Source organism: Malus sylvestris, chromosome 7 (assembly GCF_916048215.2).
Source record: "Malus sylvestris chromosome 7, drMalSylv7.2, whole genome shotgun sequence".
Classification (NCBI taxonomy): Eukaryota; Viridiplantae; Streptophyta; class Magnoliopsida; order Rosales; family Rosaceae; genus Malus; species Malus sylvestris.
In genome coordinates, this window is record NC_062266.1 from 23912824 (window position 1) to 23934417 (window position 21594).

The 21594-nt window shown below is 37.6% G+C and overlaps 4 protein-coding genes across 4 annotated transcripts; 2 read left to right on the forward strand and 2 right to left on the reverse strand.

The window, feature by feature from the left end:
* The first annotated feature begins 1624 nt into the window (after window positions 1–1624).
* On the forward strand, window positions 1625–5358 carry LOC126629128 (uncharacterized). Its single transcript, XM_050299037.1, has 5 exons — window positions 1625–3434; window positions 3517–3819; window positions 3895–3982; window positions 4065–4882; window positions 5268–5358. Coding segments are annotated over exons 1-5 (2967 nt in total). The 5' UTR covers window positions 1625–1677; the 3' UTR covers window positions 5269–5358.
* Window positions 5359–7534: 2176 nt separating this feature from the next.
* On the reverse strand, window positions 7535–10178 carry LOC126630199 (monocopper oxidase-like protein SKU5). The gene is made up of 7 exons (XM_050300313.1): window positions 10029–10178; window positions 9652–9761; window positions 9301–9571; window positions 9078–9207; window positions 8596–8956; window positions 7898–8266; window positions 7535–7796 (listed from the first exon to the last, which is right to left on the reverse strand). The coding sequence occupies exons 1-7, from the start codon at window positions 10176–10178 to the stop codon at window positions 7535–7537; spliced, it is 1653 nt and encodes a 550-aa protein (XP_050156270.1).
* Window positions 10179–10969: 791 nt separating this feature from the next.
* LOC126629130 (putative pentatricopeptide repeat-containing protein At3g49142) lies at window positions 10970–13611 on the forward strand. The gene has a single exon (XM_050299039.1). It carries the CDS (start codon window positions 11063–11065, stop codon window positions 12941–12943), a length of 1881 nt encoding a protein of 626 aa, XP_050154996.1. The 5' UTR covers window positions 10970–11062; the 3' UTR covers window positions 12944–13611.
* Window positions 13612–14018: 407 nt separating this feature from the next.
* On the reverse strand, window positions 14019–16753 carry LOC126629143 (ras-related protein RABC2a-like). Its single transcript, XM_050299058.1, has 6 exons — window positions 16422–16753; window positions 15677–15745; window positions 15413–15478; window positions 14974–15095; window positions 14694–14822; window positions 14019–14543 (listed from the first exon to the last, which is right to left on the reverse strand). Exons 1-6 carry the CDS (start codon window positions 16564–16566, stop codon window positions 14433–14435), a joined length of 642 nt encoding a protein of 213 aa, XP_050155015.1. The 5' UTR covers window positions 16567–16753; the 3' UTR covers window positions 14019–14432.
* Between the last annotated feature and the right edge of the window lie 4841 nt (window positions 16754–21594).

Consider the following 21594-nt stretch of genomic DNA (forward strand, 5'->3'; position numbering starts at 1 on the left):
GGCAATAAAGTATGTCATTGGCAAGGTATTAACAATAACTCTACGTGAGAGGTTTTCACTAGTGCACCTATCCATTTTTTTCCGGGGAACGCAATCAAAGCTCTTGGCAACTATTTATGCTCTCATTCTCTCTTGTTTCTCTATATGAACGGGAGCATAGATAAAGAGATATCTAGCATTTCATATTTCTAGATTGTAGTTTTATGCCATCAATAATCTATATTGACAATTTGATTTCATAATATGTGAGTGTTTGAAAAGTTCTTCCTATCAATTCTAACTCCAAACTACTTTCTAGCAACAGATAACTTGGTTTAGGTTGTGATCAATTATTAGTCAATTACAATTGTAAATTTGAATACAGTTGTATGTAATCATCCATTCTAATTCGACAAGCATGCCAAGTTTTCTAAAAACATAACATATAATTATAAGAACAAACTTATAAATTTCCCATGGCAATCCAAACCTATTTTGTCGGTTCACATCTGCCAATTGCATGATCTCCCTCCCATATTCTGTCTAATCCTATTTTGCCGCCTCATGATCTCCCTCCCATAATATTTCTATTATTCCAATTGTCGGTTCACATCCCTTAATTGTCGGTTCACATCCCCCAATTGCCTGATCTCCCTCCCATTGCATGCTATTCCTATTTTGTCGCCTCATGATCTCCCTCCCAATTGCATGCTAATCCCAATTGCTCATGACTTCCCTCCCACATTCTTCGCTCACGCCATTCGATTTCAGTTTGATAAGAATTCTTATTTATCTTCTAACGATTGGCGGGGTCTTTCCCGCTCAAAAACAATTTTGACGATTTATATCCCTAGGTTTACGATTCTTGCACTCTTAACTGATTCTCATCCACGCCTCTATCATCTCTCTCCCTTCTCTAACTCTCACGATCGTCTCCATACTTTTGCAAAAGCTGCACCACAAGCAACCAGGTTTATTCTTACCAATGAATTCTAATGCACTGCATATATGTATTTACATTTAACTTAAACTTGGTTTTTTTTTTGTAGATGCCAATGATTAGCCAAAAAAGGAAACGACCTCTTGTGTTAACAAGAATTCCGCCTCTGCCATCCCAGTCACGGTGTACATCTGCTATCGGAGCTCCTTCTACTTTTCGTCAAGAGAGGAATAGGCCTGATATTTTGAGGCAGACTTATCTTTCTCGTACACAATCTCATTCTATGGGTGGTGCGACCAGGAGTGATACTCCTCAACTAGAGCCAAGAAACATTGATCCTCCACGACCTTGGCGGGAAAACACCATACCTTCTTCGCCCTGTACTCGTTCCCAAACCATGAGTGGTCCGAACAGGACCTCTCTTCATCACACTCAATCCCAAGGTGCAGCAGGATCCCAACTTGATGATACTCATAATGATTTACCTACTGAAGCACCTGCCAGAAAGAGGAGTGCAGTTCGTCGTCGACACGGGAGTAAGAAATTTAATAAAATTAATGTTATATACCATGATGATCAAACACCCCCTTAAGTTTCAGCCGAGTCCGACATGGAATAGGGGTTCTAATTCCAACTACTAACTAAAAGTCCTTATGTATACATCGCTGCATGTAATCCAATAAACTAAAGGACTAGTATAACGAGAATTGTACCCTGGGTGTGAAGGTTTCTCTGTACTAACGGCAATTGTGGAGTTCATGCATGGCAAGGTCATGTTTGGAATGTCCAACACATGCTATGATTATTTCATGGCACTTTTCAAACGGATGCTTCCGAAAGATAATGTTTTGCCTCCATCACATTATGAAGCAAATAAGATTTTGAAAGATTTAGGGTTAGGGTGTGAAAAAATTCATGCCTGCAAGTATGATTGTGTGTTGTTTTACAAAGAAAATAAAGCGTTAGATCAGTGTCCTGTTTGTAATGAGCCTAGGTATCATAAGAGTTCTCCGGACAAGAAGCGGAAGATTCCGAGAAAAGTGCTACGATATTTTCCACTTAAGCCAAGATTGCAACGGCTGTACATGTCAGTGCACACGGCCAATGATATGAGGTGGCATAAGGAAAAGAGGGTTGATGATGATGTCATGCGACATCCCGCTGACGGAATTGCATGGAAAGAGTTTGACAATATATATCCTGACTTTGCAGCAGACCCTCGGAATGTGAGGTTAGGCCTTGCCACGGATGGATTTAATCCATTCAATAATATGAGTAAACCTTATAGTATATGGCCTGTGGTGGTTGTTCCATATAATTTGCCGCCTTGGAGATGTATGAAAAAAGAATTTTCCATTATGACATTGCTAATCCCAGGTGATAAAGCACCTGGAAGAGAAATCGATGTGTATTTACGACCGTTAATTGATGAGCTGAAAGAATTATGGGAAAATGGTGTGCCAACATATGATAAGGCTACTAATTCTGTGTTTAACTTACGTGCGGCATTGATGTGGACAATCAATGATTTTCTAGCTTACGCAAATCTATCGGGATGGGGCACTAAGGGCTATAATGCATGCCCTGTTTGTAATGAGGACGGAACATCAGAAAGGTTCAGCGACAAGATTTGTTACATGGGACATCGACGGTGGCTACCTTGGAATCATGCATGGCGGGATAACAAAGACTCTTTTGATGGGAGAACTGAATATCGTGCTAGACCTCGGGAGTTCTCAGGGGAAGAGATTTTAGCACAAGTTGCTAATTTAAATTTTGGTCGGATGGGTAAACATGACAACAATCCGAACAAGAAAATGAAGAAAACGCCTGAGCATCGAAATTGGTCGAAAAAGAGTGTGTTCTTCGAGTTGGAGTATTGGTCAAAGTTGAAAATCAGGCATAACTTAGATGTGATGCACATCGAGAAGAATGTTTCTGATAGTGTTGTTGGAACAATACTGGACCTAGAAGGAAAATCTAAAGACACGCACAAAGCTCGCAATGATTTGATGAATTTGGGCATAAAAGAAAATTTGTGGTTAGAGTGGGACGGGAGTAAGTGGAATAAAGGTCACCCATTTTATACCGTGGAACCAAAGTTCCAAAAAGAATTCCTTGAGTTTTTGAAATGGGTAAAGTACCCAGATGGATATGCAGCCAGTATCTCTCGAAATGTGAAAGTCGGTGAGAAAAAGATTTCCGGATTGAAGAGTCATGATTGCCACGTGTTATTGCAGCGACTTATTCCCGTGGGTATTCGAAATTTTTTTCCGGAAAATGTGGTTGAACCGATCATTGAATTATCGAGCTTCTTTCAGCAAATATGTGCCAAAACGTTGTGTATGGTAGACTTGGAAAGGCTGAAAGAAAATATTGTGTACATATTGTGCAAGCTTGAACAAATATTTCCCCCTGCATTCTTTGATGTAATGATTCATGTCATGATCCACTTAGTAGATGAAGCGATACTTGCTGGGCCTGTTAATTTTCGGTGGATGTACCCTATAGAAAGGTAGCAATATTATTCTCCCATTTAATCTCATTGTTCTTATGAAATTGTAAATTTAAATTGTAACACTTTAATTTCTTTGCAGACTATTGGGAAGGTATAAACGCTATGTGCGGAACAAAGCACGTCCTGAGGGATCTATTACATCGGTATACCTTTCAAATGAATCCCTCACTTTTTGTGGGATGTATCTCCGTAATGTTGAAAGTTCTTTTAATCGACGTGAACGAAATATTGATGGTGGCGTGCGACTAGAGAAGCTTTCTGTATTTGCTCAAATTGCAAAACCGTTTATGGGTAGTTCAAGTGTTGAATTTACTAGTGCTGACATGAAGATAGCTGAGTGGTTTATATTCAACAATTGTGACGAGGTGACACCATTCCTTGAGTAGGTGACATATTCTGTATTTACTTTAAGTAGTTTTTTTCAAATGCTCTAATATTTATTTGACTTATTAAGCAGGGAGCATGAGGAAATAATAAAGCGTGAAAGTAGTTCAAACGTGGAGCAAAGACACAAAGATAAGTTTCCTTCTTGGTTTCGTGAACATGTAAGTCGAACTTTGTAGTTATTGTAACGTGTTTCATTATTTTAAAATAATTTGTGCATAACATTGTCCATCATATTACTAGATGAGGAGCTTGGGAAAGGAAAAGTCACCTTTATATAATGATGAGTTGTTTGAGTTAGCGAGAGGTGCTGTGCGAGCTGAAACATATCAAGGCTGTGTTGTGAATGGGGTTAAGTTTGTAGTTGCCGAACGAGATGATAGATTAATCACTCAGAATAGTGGGGTGTATGTGCCTGGAGATGTCGATACTGGAGAACTAGAATTTTATGGAAAGTTGACTAGTGTCATTGAATTGTTATATAGACAGGGGTATAAAGTGGTGTTATTTAAGTGCCACTGGTTCAATACAGACCCTTCTAGACGAGGGAGTATAAAGCGCGACTACCACTTAATATCAGTCAACACAAACACTCGTTGGTATGATAATGATCCTTATATTCTTGCCACTCAAGTAAAGCAAGTGTTTTATGTGGCTGATCCTAAGGCAGGTACTGGTTGGAAAGTAATTCAAAGAATTCAACATAGAAATGTATGGGATATTCCGGAAAAGGGGAACTCTGAGGGTGATAGTAGTGATGATGATGTGACATACCAAGAGAACTCTTCATCAGACATTCCTGATATGGCACAAATACAACACATTGATGAAACTCTGACTCCGTACTGCTTGGAAAACGTTCCTCCAGTTGCAGTTGAGATTGACTCCATCATTATAGATCTTGGGGCTCTTCCTAGAATTGATGAAAATGAATTCATTTACAATTATAATGAAGAAAGTAGTATAGATACTGATGACTACATAAGCAATGAGGAAAATAGTAGTCATGGTGATGATAGTTCAAGCAGTACTACTGATGACGATAGTGATCTAGATTATTAGTAAGTCAGTATTTAGTTTGCTCATTGTGTTTTTGTCTAAATAATTTCGTCATTTTGTATATGCATTTTCCTTACCACAATAATTTGCTAACTTGTTTGTTTGTTTTTGTATTCGTTTTCCATGTTTTTATTGGAAAATGAAATAATTGTATTTGCTTTGATTGAATCGCATATATGGATGAAAAACATGTTCTTAATTGAACTATTTCATTTGGGTTCGAGTTTTATGATCTAGGTTTCCAATTTTTGGTTGATTTGGCCATCCATTTGTATAATATTGGTGAAAACAATGCCCTTTGACTTTAATTCCAGATTTCCACTGTAATTTTTCGATATTGTGGTCTAGGTTTGACATATTTGTTTTTCCTTTCTATAACACTTGCAGGTTGTCTATGGCTCAGTGGGATTCTGGGCTAGATAGCTTACAACTGGTATCAGCACGGCATGGAGACCAATGTGAGGATCATTCACACCAGGTAATTTTGATATTTGAGGATTAACTTGATTAGTACATGCCTATATCTTCTTGTTTACACTGATAAAGATTATAAACAATGATGAATTAGGATGCTTTAGTATAGTTTATTAATGTTTCCAGGTGCATATGCTTATGTTCTAGAGTTATAACCTACTTAGCTAGGTGATTGGTATTGTTATGTTTATATAAATTATAGACCTTTCAAGGATTTATATGATCTACTTATCATGCTGCCTTGTTTACAGAGTGTGATAATCATGTTGCCTTGCTGTTTATAATGTTTATCTTGTTGTTTACAGTGATGAATGACATATAAGTAGTTGATGCTAACTTGATTATTACCTGGTATCTATTAAACATGTAATTTTGCTAGGTTGTGATGCTGCATGGCGTTGGTAAGTTAACTTGATTAATAGATATCTTTATCTTGTTGTTTACACATTTATGGTTTCATAAGTTATTTGTTTAGAAATACCACTCTAGTGTGGCCTTGCGTTCCTTAATGTCAATGATATTTAGCACCCTTAACGTTTGCTAATCAAGTTTTTTAATTTGTTTTTCTTCTACAGTTGTTTGATACTGGAATGTTTCATGATGATCCTTATCGTTTCCCGATTTCATGATGCTGCATATCAACTTGATGAGGACTATAGTGAGAATGGTGATACTTAAGGATATTTTATCTATATTATAGTAATCTCGAAATGAAAACATATATATTTTTGTATTTTGTAACTACACCGAATTGTGAACCTTACATTAGTTTATATCACATGAATTTTGTGTTGTTCCTACATTAATTCTTCATTCACGCCCCTTCTCGATCTCTTAAGCTTGCTTGTTTGTGATGGTTAAAAATATTATTAAAAATTAGAAAATATTGGACTTGACATGTTTTGTCGGCACAAAATTAATTAGCCGACAAATGTTTTTGTTCACAAAAGATTCAACCAACTAATTATTTTGTCTACACAAGTAATTTGAGCCGACAAACCAATTTGTTGTCATAGGACTACGTAGCCGAAAAACCTTTTTGTCACGACAAGATTACTTAGCCGCCAAAATGTTTTGTCGCGACAAGATTACTCAGCCGACAAAATATTTTGTCGTGACAAGATCACTAAGCCGACAAATAACTTCATCGTGAAAAAACAACCTATGCTGACAAAATATTTTGTCGCAATGTTGTTTTGGTGACGGGCACAGTTTGACGGCTGAGATTTGTCGCCTTTAAAATGAGCCGACGAAATATCAAGATTTGTCGAGAAAGATCTTGCGCGACATGCTTTTAGCGACAAAATTGCCGACAAAGTTTTTCGTTGGGAAAGGCTCTTTGCCGACGAATTTTGACTTTTGCCGACAAACTAAGTTTGTCGGCAAAGTGGAAATTTCTAGTAGTGAGTGATGGAAACATTCATGTTGGAATTGAAGTGGGTAGTTCTATTTCTGCTAAGAATTTGGATCCAAGTAGTGGGAATAAAACGCAGGCTTTGATTGATTACGAAGCGGGTTCGAATTGATTTGAAGTTAGGCTCAGTAAATTTGGTGGGTGTATAGAAGGGAGGGAGAGGGTTGGGCAAGGTAGAAGACGGGTGTGTGTGTGTGTGTTTTTTTTTTTAAAAAATTTTAATTTCCAAGTAGACCCCTTAATAACATGTGTTGCCCAGTCATTGTCCATATGGGCGTCACGTCATCAGTTAACGAAAGACTTAACAACCAGATTAACGGTTGTATGAGACTGTCCCAAAATTAACACTTTAGGTATGACTCTGGGATGAAAAAACTTCATGTACTAAATGTTGAAAACCAAGAAACTTGAGGATAGTAAACTGCGATTTACCCTTAAAAAATAAAAAAAAATAAAAAAAATAAAAACCTCTTAAATAAACAAATAAATTTATTCTAGCCTCACTCAAGCACACTCATAGTTGTGTGTGCAGTTTGCTAGCTAGTTATTCATAATGCATCTATAATTCTACTAATTAAGGTCATTCCCAATCAGCATCAAGTCCATGAAGCTGGAGCCGGAGCCGGAGCCGGAGGAGAAGAGAAAATTCCTGCAATTTCCACATAGAAGAAATAAAGTCAAAGATTAGCTAGGGTTTCGATTAGAGGTTAAATTATGACGATTGAAAACAAATTGAAGGGCTTAATCATGGAATTAACGGACTGCACTAACCACATCGAAGGAGGTTTTCGGGTGGTGGGCTCTCCTTAGCAGGGTTAGGGTCAGCATCATAAACTCTCACATAGAGTTCTTGCCCTAAGTACCAATGCTTTAACAGTTGAGATCTCAAGTTCCACATCCCAGGGTTGTCAAGGAATGCATAAACTGCAGTCCATCCTCCAGGGTACACTTGGACTGTTGATCTCACAACAGGATCGTAGAGGTTGTATGTGTCCCGTGAATCCGTTGACCAATCTCCATTCCCAAACCTGCAGATAATTACCATAGATATGTTGTCTGACTGTTAATTTGATAGACATATTAATAGACTAAAAACATAACATGTCGCACGTATAAGTTTTTTACTTACCCAACGACATAAAATCCAAAACCATCTAAATGCCAAGAATCCATGGCATCCAAAGTATTCATGAACACAATTTCTATCCACCCTTTGTGGATTCCAGTCACGACGGACACTCCATATGCAGCATCGTCATTGACATAATGAGTCGGAAAAGCATCAAGTTGGTATACACCAGTGCCATTGACATAGAAATCGGCGAGTTTCAACGGGGTTTCTGGTGTTCTATATGACACATTGTTGACAACATAACGTGGTTCGTCACCAAGGTCAGCTACTGAACTTTGGAGGATGAAGGTTTGGGATAGGGTCACATTTGACACATTGAAGGTTCCTTGTGGGTTAGGCCTAGCAGCTCCTGCAGTCAAGTTCCACCTGATCATGGTGAAGGAACAAATTAAATGGGGACATTAGACTGTGTATGATGAGAATTATTCCAAGCTCATTATATAGCATATACAAGTAGTTCTCCACTGAAACCGTAGAGTGCAACATTATCGCATAATTTACTAATCGACATTATGTTATAAACATGTATGACAATAAACACAATACCCTAAATTATAAATCCCTCGCCCACCTATGCAATAACGCTTAAATAGGTAACATTGTATAGTTTGTACGAGAATGTTGGTAACATTGTATAGTTTGTACGAGAATGTTCCAGTACAAAGCAATAATCGTTGTTAATGAAGCTTTCTTACCTAATAGATTTGGCTTGATCGACTGAGAAATCTAAATCAAAAGGGTCAGGTCCATCAGGCAGAGGCCCACTAACTTGTGAGACTGAATTGGAATAGTGCAAAACCCCAATGCCCACAAGGCTAGTAAATTCAGACGTGTTGACCAACTTGGGAGATGCCACCATGTAATAATCAGCTGCATTTTGGTTAGCTGTGACAAGAACCGAGTATGATTGGCCGACATGCACATCCAGAGAATCCAACGCGATCTGATCAGTGTAAGATCCTTCTGTTTCAACCAGCACCATTTGATGGTTTTGAATCCTGAAATTGAAACTCAAAGCATTCCCCACGTTTGATATTCTCAACCTGTAAGTCATCCCTGCATAACAAATATGCCATCATATGAAATATTGGTCAGACTATTGTACGTAAATTAAATAGCAGTAACAATTTTTGTTTGTGAGATTTGAATTCAGTAATTGGAATCTGAATTAAAGTACCTTGTGTGACATTGAATGATTCATAGGATTTTGACATGGGGTTACCAACAGGTCCTTTGCCATTCATCAAAATTATATCAGGGATTGCATGGTATGCCACTAGAGGAGTGCCCATCAATGCCCTAGTACTCTATTCGAATTTCATGCCCAAAAAAAAATTGTGTCAGCCAAAAGAAATGGAGCAAATTGATGTTGTTCATGAACAAAGTATCAAGTAAAAGACCTGGTAACTGTCATAAAACCAATCGCCAATAAGGAGATCAAATTCAGCTTCTGGTCTGGGGAAGGGGACGGCAATGACATTGCGGTTGATGACACGTATAGGTCCGAATCCTCCAGCAGCCTTGTGGAAATTGATGGAAGGGAAGTAGAAGAAACTGCCGATCTGATCCTTGGTCTGGAACACATAAGTCCAGTTTGTACCAGGTTGAATCGGGCAGTTTGTTCCGGAAACTCCATCTTGCCATGAGTTTAACCTTTGCTGTATGCCATTCCTGCACTAGAAACACATTTTTTCTCAAGTTCTCAGACCAACATTTGAACTCCATGCAAAAATTAATTATTTGTTACGTACCATGTAAAGAGAAGAGGTTCATCCATGTCGTTAAAGATGTTCACATGAACAAAATCATTCGTAGTGGCGTTGATAAGTGGCCCCGGGAACAATCCATTAATCACAATAACCTGCTCGAAATCAAGGAAATTTAGAACAACCATTATTGGCAAATTGGAACTGCCGAGAACTAACTACTAAAAACTAGTGCTATTCCTTCACTTGTAAGTGATTAGGCCTTAGGTTCGATTCTCGCCAAAGGCGAATTTGAATTACATTATTATGGTTAGCCCAGTCAGGCTTAGTCCACTTCCTCACCTCCTTAATATAGATAATATCGTCTGTCCAAAGAAAAAAAGAAAAAACTACTAACAACTAGGTTTTGTTCTTGTTCTTACAGGTTGATCTCGGGTCACAGGCTTGAGTGTGGTGTCAAGTGTAAGATGCCATTCCAGAAATATGTCAATAGCATTGGCTCTAGCAACAAGAACTACTGCTATCAGAACTGCCCACGCAAATGAGCGGCGGTTAAAGCCGGTACAGGCCATGTTTGAAGGCCTAAATTTGCAATGCAGGTTCTGGTTTTTCTGCGTTTCTGGTTTTCTTGTTTTTGCAAATAGGCCATGTAAGCTTATATTATATACGTAAGTAACAAAGGGAGGGAAAAAACAAGCTGGGAATAGGAAAGGAAACAGCTGGGAATTAGGATCAATCGTTGATATCTAGCACTTAAAGTAATAGAAATAGTAGTACACCATGGAATTTTATTTATTTATTTATTTCTTTCTGTCAAAAGCACAACAAACATTAGTGACCAAGATAAAGCAAGCCGGCTGGTTAGATGAATTAGTCATGGCTTTGTTTTGATCAACTCGTAGCTAATCTTCATTTCGAAGACGTACATGTCCTCTACCACGTGTATCAATTTCGAGATTATCTTTTTTGGTTCTTGTTTTTTCAGAGAGGACATTGTATTTTGCTTCGTAATTATGGATTTGATACTCAAAACTAATATATAGTGCTAGAAGCATCAATTTGACAGTTTGGTTTAATTAATTAATTATCGTATTAAGAATTGTCTATCTATTTGCTACAATTGTTGATTAAATGATATTAGTTTTACTTATTTTTTATAGAGATTTTTACAGAATAATTTATAAGACCGATTCGATCATAAACACAAAAATATATAAATTGTCCATTAAGAATTTTGAGTAAATTTTTTTATCCATGCTTGAGCAACCAAATATTATTCTTTTATTAATTCAAAGAATCAACTAATCAATAAGTAAAATTGGAGCAATGCCTTTTCTTCCAATAAATTGTTTGACATGGTATGAAAAAATAGGGTCCGTTCTCTTTTCCTCAAGTTTAACGTCCTTCTCCTCCACTACCCAAAATCCGTGCTGCATTGCTTTCACCGCACGCAACCATGCGCACCCTCCTAAAACCACTTCTGGCACAAGATCCACGCTTCGTTTCATTCTATGCACCAATTTTTCAGTCCTTGACTGGCAAGAACTTGCTGAAACTAGGCCAACAAGTCCACGCCCAGATGGCCCTACGCGGGTTCGAACCCGATGCATATCTCGGCGCCAAGATGGTCGCAATGTATGCAAGCTCAGATGATCTCGACTCAGCTGTCGCTATCTTCCACAGAGTAAACAACCCATCAACGCTTCTGTATAATTCGATCATTCGGGCGTATACGCTACATGGGTTCTCTGAGGAAACCATGGAAATCTATGGCAGAATGCATTGTTTAGGGCTTAAAGCAGACAACTTTACGTACCCTTTTGTTCTCAAGTGTTGTGCGGAACTGTCGAGGATTTGGATTGGAAAATGTGTTCATGGGTTGAGTTTGAAAGTTGGGTTGGAATCTGATATGTATGTTGGGACTTCTTTGATCAACATGTATGTGAAATGCTGTGATATGAGCGATGCACGTAGGCTGTTCGATAAAATGACTGTGAGAGATGTTTCATCTTGGAATGCGTTGATTGCCGGGTACATGAAAGATGGGGAGATTTGTCTTGCTGAGGATTTGTTTGGGAAAATGCCGGGCAGAAATATTGTTTCTTGGACGGCTATGATATCGGGGTACACTCAAAATGGGCTTGCGGAGCAAGCATTGTTTTTGTTTGATGAGATGTTGAAGAAAGATTCTAAGGTTAAGCCGAACTGGGTGACGATAATGAGTGTTCTTCCTGCATGTGCACATTCAGCTGCCCTCGAGCGAGGGAGAAAAATTCACAACTTTGCGAGCAGGATTGGTTTAGAGTCTAATGTTTCCATACAGACAGCACTCCTCGCAATGTATGCTAAATGTGGGAGCCTCTTGGATGCTCGTCAGTGTTTCGAAAGAGTACGTGGAACTCAAAATAATTTAGTTGCATGGAATACAATGATAACAGCTTATGCCTCACATGGACGCGGATCAGAAGCTGTTTCCACCTTTGAGGACATGATTGTGGCCGGGGTTCAACCTGATAACATTACATTCACAGGGTTGTTATCAGGATGCAGCCATTCAGGGCTCGTCGATGTTGGCCTAAAATACTTCGATTACATGAAAAGAGTATACTCTGTCGAACCAGGGGTTGAACATTATGCTTGTGTTGTTGATCTTCTGGGTCGTGCAGGGCGCTTGGCAGAAGCTAAAGATCTTATAAGTAAAATGCCAATGCAAGCAGGGCCAAGCATTTGGGGTGCAATGTTATCGGCTTGTCGGAAACACCATACCTTGGAAATTGCCGAAATTGCAGCAAGAAGTCTATTCATCTTAGAACCAGAAAATAGTGGCAATTATGTCATGCTGTCAAACATATATGCTGAAGCCGGCATGTGGAAGGAAGTGGACAATTTGAGAGTTCTTTTGAAAGCTCAAGGCGTGAAGAAGAACCCTGGATGCAGTTGGACAGAGGTCAATGGGAAAGCTCACTTGTTTCTTGGTGGAGATACATCTCACCCTCAAGCAAAAGAAATTTACGAGTTCTTGCTGGACGAGTTACCGAAGAAAATTAAGGCAGCCGGTTATGTACCTGACACTAGCTTTGTTTTGCATGATGTTAGTGAAGAGGAGAAAGAACATAGCCTGACAACCCACAGTGAAAAGCTTGCCATTGCCTTTGGACTTCTTAATACTAGTCCTGGAGTAGTTCTTCGAGTGACCAAGAACCTTCGAATCTGTGGAGATTGCCACACGGCCACCAAGCTAATATCGAGAATCTACGAACGGGAGATAATTGTAAGAGACTTGAATCGCTTCCATCATTTTAAAGATGGGAACTGTTCCTGTGGAGATTATTGGTGATAAAGGAGTTTAGTTTCGCATTATCAAAGGTACGACTTGTTCGAAAGATGCAAAGGGCACTATTACCATCAACCATATCCAAATCATCAAATTCTCATGCAAGCTTCCCACTTTAACCATGTCGCTAAAGAGAGAGCTAAACCAAAACCCCCGAACAAATATTTCGAGTGACTGCTACGAGTTGAGAATTTTCGCTCAGCAACGGAACACATTCACGAACCCCTCTTGGAAGATTGGAAAGCTCCTCCATAATGTGTCATGGGCTTAACTGAGTAATACGCGTGTGAAGAGGACAGGCTGAGTCTAGGACGGTTTGTTTCTTGTTACGTTGGAGGTTCATCAAGTTTGTCGGAGACTTTGAGCAGACAATTTAACTGAGTTATATTCCAGCTTTGTTTGTGCAAAGCATAAGGCTTTCGGGGATGAAAAGATGGCTAAAACGTTCTGGCGCTGCCATTTTGTCTATGAAGATTATTGTAGTGGTGAGATAGGGACTTGTGTATAAGTTTTGGTGCTAATTGTGTGGGATTATTTTAGTTAATCCGGTTTCATAAGCAGAATACATTGTCAATCCTCATCGAAGCTCACAAAAACCATGGTTTGATGGCAGATCGGAAACTAAGACGACGTTATCCGGTGAAGTTGAGTTATATTGTACAGAAAGACAATGTCCGGTGGACTCCGGCCAAGGCATTTTGATGAGACTAGTGTTTTAGGCTTTTAGCTGTCTTCTAGGTTTGGGAGCAGCCTCTCCATAAATGGGGGTAAGGCTAGCCGACATTCACCTCTCCCAGACCCTGCGTAAAGCGGGAGCCTTGTGCACTGGGTACGACCTTTTTAGCTGTCTTCTAGGTATACATGTGGCTCCATAGCGGAACTAGTCATTGGCTACTCGTTTCTTTCCTACCGAACCAGGAGCCGAATGTTATGTCAAGAGGACCAACAACGGTGGGAGTAGTAACGAGAATGATTCCAAGATAGAATGGATCTTCCTGAATTCATTCATCACATTTTTCACACGGACGAAAACAATGAGGGATTTCGTTCTCATGAACAACAATGAATGAAAACATGATTGAAACAAAATGCTAAAAACTCAAATAAGGATGCAAAATCCCACTTTCCATTTGTACATCGAAGCCGTTTTCTGTACTGTTCAGTTTCTGCACATCTCATATAATTTACAGACATTTATCGATAGAGAGCGATTTATTTTATTGTTTTTCCAACCAGTGCTCTCTAATCTGTATTTCACTGAAATTCCCTAAGCAAATTGACTAAAACTCAAGCATACTCCTAACACCTTCTGCGTAATACTAAGTTCGATGTCCAAACAAATATAGCTAAACCAGAACCTTTTTACTATACCCTTAGTTCTCAAATTGGTAATGGGAGTGATGGCAATGGCTTGACAAAAGCTCTTCGAAGAGTACACAGCCGCCAATTGTCATTACACCGATTCTTGTACCAACGTTCTCTAGCGTTGTCATTAAGAACAGCAATCACCATTGCAAGGAAATCGATCTTCTTGTTTCTGCTTCAAAATGTGTCTCTTCACTTCTACAGATCCACTGTCTAGTAAACTCGGCACCTCCAGCATCTGTCAAAATATTAGGATTGTAACGAAGTTAAATGAAAGCCTTGAACCATGCCGTGGGAGTTAGGGAATTATTGCAGCAAACTCGACAGAAAATCAGTTGGCTCGTATGTCTGAAGTCGAAAAAATGCAAGCCTTTCCAAAAGAATATACCTTCAGTGTGAGATCTTTAAAGCATTGTTGAACATTTTCTCTAGTTTTCGCACTGCATTCAAGAAACAAACATTTATGCTCCTGTGCAAGAGCCATGCCCTCTTCTCGAGTTACAGCCCTCTCGTTTTCCTGGAAAGTGTTGAACAATATAGGAATCAGCAACAGCAGCTTCGAGAAGCAGGAAAACTCACAGCATATACTAAATGAAACTCAGAGCATATACTAAAAGAAAGAAGTATGTAATCCATAATTTAAGAAACCACAGCACAAACAAACTTACCCTGTCAACTTTATTCCCTACTAGAATTTTGATACACTCGGGATTAGTGGAGTACGTCTCTACTTCCTTCGCCCAGATATTCAACAAGTTTGTAAAGGTTTCTCGCCTTGTCACGTCATACACTAAGATTGAAATCAAATGGCAAATCAGTCAGATATTTTTCTGAAGCAGCTACTTTCGAAGCAACAGAAAGAAAAACAACTGGAGTGGAAGAGTCAGAGTCAAAAAGAGATGCGTTATGAACTTCTAAGTCACCTCTATTGTGAAAAAAAATATATATGTGTATATATATATATATATCAAAGTGCAACGGAATATTATGTTTTCAATGGCCAAGCACCCTTTTCCTTTGCTTCTGATAGTTGAAAACCACTCAAAAAATGCGTAATGTAAGGTTTACACGCAATGACATACGACATACGACATACGACATACGTACCAAGAATGATACCATGTGCACCTCTGTAATAAGAGCTTATTACCGTTCCAAACCTCTCCTGTCCCGCTGCAAAACCAAAAGAAAAACACTTCACGAATAAACGAGGAGAATATTTTTTCTTGAAGTCAAGTATAAAATCAACAATTTACTTAAAGGCCAAGTAAAATCAACGTTTTAGTATTGAAAGAAAACTAATGAGGAGAATATATTCCCTTGTTGAAGTCACAAGGAAGTTGACAGATGATAGTTAGGTCCACTGAATACCTGTGTCCCAGATTGTAAGCTTCAATCTATTTCCGCCAACTAAAATCTGCTTGACCTTAAAATCCACACCTTCAAATGGTTGGTAAAGCACATCAGCACCAAATATAATGACAATCCGAAAATTACAGTCAATCAAGAATTTCACAATTCGCCTCGAAACTTCCACATGAAAAGAGAGGAAATTAGTCCGCCGGCTAAGAGCAAGGCATATGCCGGAAACCTAACAAATGTATAGGAATCACAAGGAGTTCTGCTCCGTTTAGGGAAGTGAGTAATTACACTGAAATCGGTATTTACGAGATGCAAGCCAGAAAAAAGCTATTATTGTCCCCAACTACAATTGCATGATAACTGTTTGAGGACATGAAAATATAAGCAGATATACATGCAAACTATATTTCTAACCCTAAATACAGAAATTATCTTATGCAAACCGTTGCTTAATTGAATATTTTTCTAGATGATTTACACAAAATTCATCTAAACCGCGAGAAGAGTGATTCAAACTTAGAGGGAGCACACTTCTCGAGCTAACTTGACTTACCTTGACTAACCCCAGGTCTAGATGGTATTTGCAACATAAAGAAACAAAAACTGGGTGTTTAAAAAGAGTTAATTAGAACCAAAATAAGCACTTGAACATGTCACTGATTCATGAATTTCAAAAAAAAAAAAAAAAAAAAAGATGCAAGAACTAACCAATATCAAATGAAAATATCGTGGGAGATAAACTTTAAAATATTACCAATGGTGGGAGGTAAGTCTTGAACAAAAGTGGAGATGAAGCTGAGGAGAAGGCTGCTCTTTCCAACACCAGAATCACCAGTCAGCAAAATCTTGAACGAGTAATCATAATTGTGGCTCCCTCCTTTTGGTGAAGAACCCTTCATTCTTTGGTGCTGGTTTCAACTCAATTTACACCCATCAAATTAATTAAATAACAACAAAAAGCTTTCACTATTTCTCAATTCTTGTTTAGCTATGTGAAGGTGGTTCTGTTTATTTTTTGATAAAACACAAGAACGAGAGGAGGGGGAGAGAGAGAGATGGAAAATGGGAAACTTCCTGAGGTTGGTGGGGTTGGAGGGTAGGACTGTAGCATACGTGTAAAGTGTACAACGAGATCTGGTTATGTTGTACAAATGGCTGAATCATATATTAATCATTACACAATAATTTAGACAACAATTTTCTTTGACACAACGATATTCTACTTTAAAGAGAATAAGAATTGAGTCAGAGTTCAAACTCAACACAAATATATTAAACATCCTCCTCGTTATTTATGAACTCAAAACTCTTTACTCGTTGTGTAGTGAAAATAAATATAACATTAAACTATGGTACCACCGATATTAAAACATAAAATTAGAATGATTTGCAGCCCTAAAACAGTGTGATTAGTGTAAAATGGATTACAGTTTAAGTTAATGTGGTTGGACAAAATTCTTCTGTCCTTGGAACGGCAAATTTGGAACTTTGTTTGACTCACTCAGCCGTCAGCCCCCACGCGCCTTCTCAGCCGGAGTTTTGTTATTTAATAATTTGTCTCGTTGTGAATGAAATGCCCCTAACACTGTCGCAATTTAGTCAAAGTCTTAAACTTTCAACTAATCACTCAATTTTGTAGCCAATAATGTAACGTTTTTTAGTGACTGTTATCCACTCGACGGTCCACTACGGTAAAAAGACGTGATTGCATAAAGAATTAAAGATAGTGGAAACTATATTTACTCTTTTCATATTGGATGCTCAATTATTTCTTTATTTTCAATCTACTTTAGCTTGAGTTTAAAACATCGTGGATCTATTCTAGTCATTTCGATGAATTTTGTGTTAGATGTTTGAGTTTTATTTGTTGTTTGTTATTACTTGGTATTATCATCTAGTAAATATAATGTTGGGTTTCTATCAATATGTCTTGAATTCGAAACTTCTCAATCTCTTAAATTAATGTAATAGTTATGAATCATTCCCCTCTTCTATATGATGTAAATTGATTTAATTCAATAGTATTAAATGCAATGCAATGTAATAAAAATGAAATCTCATAATCTATTTTAAAATATCGGTGATGTTCAAACAGATAAAAGATGTAAATTGATTTAATTCAACAGTATTAAATGCAAGGTAGTAAATTTGAAATCTCGTAATCTATTTTAAAATATCGGTCCTATCTTAAAAGGTGTAAAGTGTAATTCCAATTTTTTTAACTCGTATTGCTTAATACAAATGAAATTAATTGTTGGAGTCTTAATACAAATGTAAGAAGAAAAACAATATTAAAAGAAAACAAAAATGAATGGAGTCTTATCTAAACTGGAAACAGTGTTTAACATAGGCTTATTATATTAACACCCCACAAATTGTTGAATAAACCATACATACTTAATACACCTCATATTTACTTTTTCAATTAAAAATTATCTTAATACACCCCACATACTTCCCCATAATATCCTCATACCCCACATTCTTAATATACACCTTACATTTTCTACATGCACTCCATAATTTCTATACACCCCACATTTCTCAAATCTTATAAAGCTTTTAATTTGGACAAATAATGCCAACTAAAAGTTTGACAAATAATGCCGCCTAAAATTTAAAGCATATGTGAGTTGTTTTCAATTACACCATTAAAACCCATGTCGTCTGTTTTTAATATTTGGTGGTAATTTTAGGTGTTTAATTCTTCTTGTAATCCTTGTGATCCCTAAAAGATGAATACGAACATAGAAGCTTGAATAACGCATCACAAGCAAGATTAAATAATTATCGATGTTGTCAAAATCACTAAAACAATAAATAATATGAAGTCTACCTCATGTGAAGTTTCCGAAACATCAATTTCGTGTTTCACTCGTCAAAAATTATTTTTCTCAATCTACATGTTTGTAGTTTCATTGGTTAGGGTTTTGTTCAACAATGAAGGGTCGAATGGGTTTTGATAGTTGAAGAAGATAAATAATACGTTAAAAGTGATTTGGGATGTATATAGAATTTTTTATTTTTTTTAACCTAACAATGTCAAAATTGTCATTGCATAGTAGGATAAATAAGTTATTTAATATTAAATTTTAATGTGAGGTGCATTCAACATTTTGTGGGGTGCTAATATAAAAAGCCTTTAACATATTGATATTTGTAAAAATATCAATATGCAAATTTGTAGAAATATTAACAGATATATCAAACATTGATATCTATATCGGTTGTTTTCGATAGAAATGGTAGAATTTAAAATGAAACTTTAGAGATTGTTAAACATTTGTATGAAAGAATATAAAAGTTTATTCAATATTTAACAGATTGTTTGTAACATCCCATATCGCCCAGGGGTGAGGATCTTGTAAGCCTTATATGTATATTCTCATCTCTACCTATTACGAGGCCTTTTGGGAGCTTACTGGCTTCGGGTTCCATCGAAACTCCGAAGTTAAGCGAGTTCGCGCGAGAGCAATCCCATGATGGGTGACCCACTGGGAAGTTCTCGTGTGAGTTCCTAGAAATAAAACCGTGAGGGTGTGGTCGGGGCCCAAAGCGGACAATATCGTGCTACAGTGGAGTCAAGCCGGGATGTGGTGGGGCCTGGGCCGGGATGTGACAATTTGGTATCAGAACCAATCCCTGGTTGGATGTGTGCCGACGAGGACATCAGGCCCCAAAGGGGGGTGTATTGTAACATCCCACATCGCCCAGGGGTGAGGATCATGTAAGCCTTATATGTATATTCTCATTTCTACCTAGCACGAGGCCTTTTGGGAGCTCACTAGTTTCGGGTTTAATCGGAACTCTGAAATTAAACGAGTTCGCGCGAGAGTAATCTCATGATAGGTTCTTGTGTGAGTTCCTAGAAACAAAACCGTGAAGGCTTGGTCGGGGCCCAAAACGGACAATATCGTGCTACGGTAGAGTCGAGTCGGGGATGTGGTGGGGGCCTAGGCGGGGATGTGACATTGTTAGAAATTGACATTATATGTCGATTTTAGCCTAAATTGAAGAGCTTCTTCGATATGAAATTACGTTTAAAATTCACCTCCATTTTCATACATTCTCTAGTTTTTTTTAATATATATATATATATATATATATATATATATATATTTCTATTAAAATATCAACTGCATCAAATAAATTTTAAACACTGACTTAAAATTCCATATATGGACTGAGTATGCTCTTGCAAGAGTGGTGACTGGTGAGGTAACCTAAAGCAACAATATTATATATTTTTGAATGATTTTATGAAAAATCAATAAAAAGTCATAAGATTAACAATAGATCAACAATATTTATGTTAATTGTAAATAGATCAATCATGTATTGTGATACTTAAATGCATTTAAAATAAACAAAAATTACAAAATTTGTCACTACAGTTGGCACCCACTTCAACTAACACTCCATTTCTCATAGTTTTATATTCGGAATATGTCAATACGGATCAGACATTGCATTGCAATGTCTGTTTCCTGATTCTGTTTTTTACATTTAGATTCAGACACTGCAACGTAGTGTCTATTTACTGGTTTCGTTTTTTCCATCACTCATATGCTTCCTACATATTCCTTTGTACATTTAGATTCAGACACTAAAATGCAGTGTCCGTTTCCTAATTTTGTTTTTCATTTTTGGATTCAGACGCTGCGTTGTAGTGTCTGTTTGCTGGCTCTATTGTTTCCATCACTCACGCATTTCCTACACTTCACACCTCATGCGACTTCTGATTTTTACATTTAGATTCAGACACTGTAATGCAATGTCTATTTCCTAGGTCTGTTTTTTACATTTGGATTCATACACTGTAATGCAGTGTCTATTTCCTTATATATACAGACACATTTGGATTTGGACATTGCAATGTAGTGTCCGTTTCTTGGTTTTGTTTTGTTTTTTTTTTTTTGAGTTGAGTAAACTCATCCATGTAAACGAATGGTTAGAGACAGTGATAGAATATACATGTTCTAACTATTTATAGGATTCAGATCCTCTCAAGATCAGTTTCATAGGAATAGAAATTCAACGGCTGAAGCCTATTTCCCCGCCTCTCTTTCCCCTCAACTTCTCTTTCTCCGTCGCACCCCCACACCCACCATTGTTAACAAACCCCAAATTCAATTGCAGGTCATTTGTGCTTAAAGTCAGATTTTTTTTTTGGGGCTCCCTTTCTGTTTTAGCTTTTTATTTGTCATATCTTTCTTCTTCTTCATCTTTGAGATTTCTCCCTCTATAATAGTTCCATAGTTATGAAAAAAATCTCTGCAACCAAAAGACATTGGTTTGCACAACCCCTCTCTTTATTGTTTTGTTAACATCGACTGAGACTTTAAGATCAAGGGACTTGCAATTGAGGGATGTGGCGATTATGGGACTGATTTTGGAGAGGGTAAGGTGAGGGACCTGCAATTGGTGGTTGCAGCGGTGTTGGGGCTGATTTTGAGATGGAGTTGAATTGAATTTGAAATTTTGGGAGTTGGTGGTTCAAGGTTGAGAAAGAGAAGAGTTGAGGGGAAAAGAGAAGGATAAGAGATTTTAGCCATTGGATTTGTAATCGGCCTGAAGGATCTCCACAAAATTGATCCGAAGAGGATGTAAATCCGTATTTATAATAGTTTAAGCCCATATGATATTTATAGAGAGAGAAATAGAGAAGGATAAAATAGTCAAATTCTAACTATTTATAATGACTTAAAGCCTATGTGGCATTCATCATTGAACTATGCCTAATTAATAAAAATAGGGTATTTATCACAAATGGTTCATGAAATTGACTCATCCCATCAAAATGATCCCTGAAATTGAAAATCAATCAATGTAGTCCCTGAAAATGGGTGTCCCAAATCAATATGGTCATTCCGCCATAATTCCGTAAAAAATTCTGTTATGTGTTGATGTGGCACATAAATAGGTCC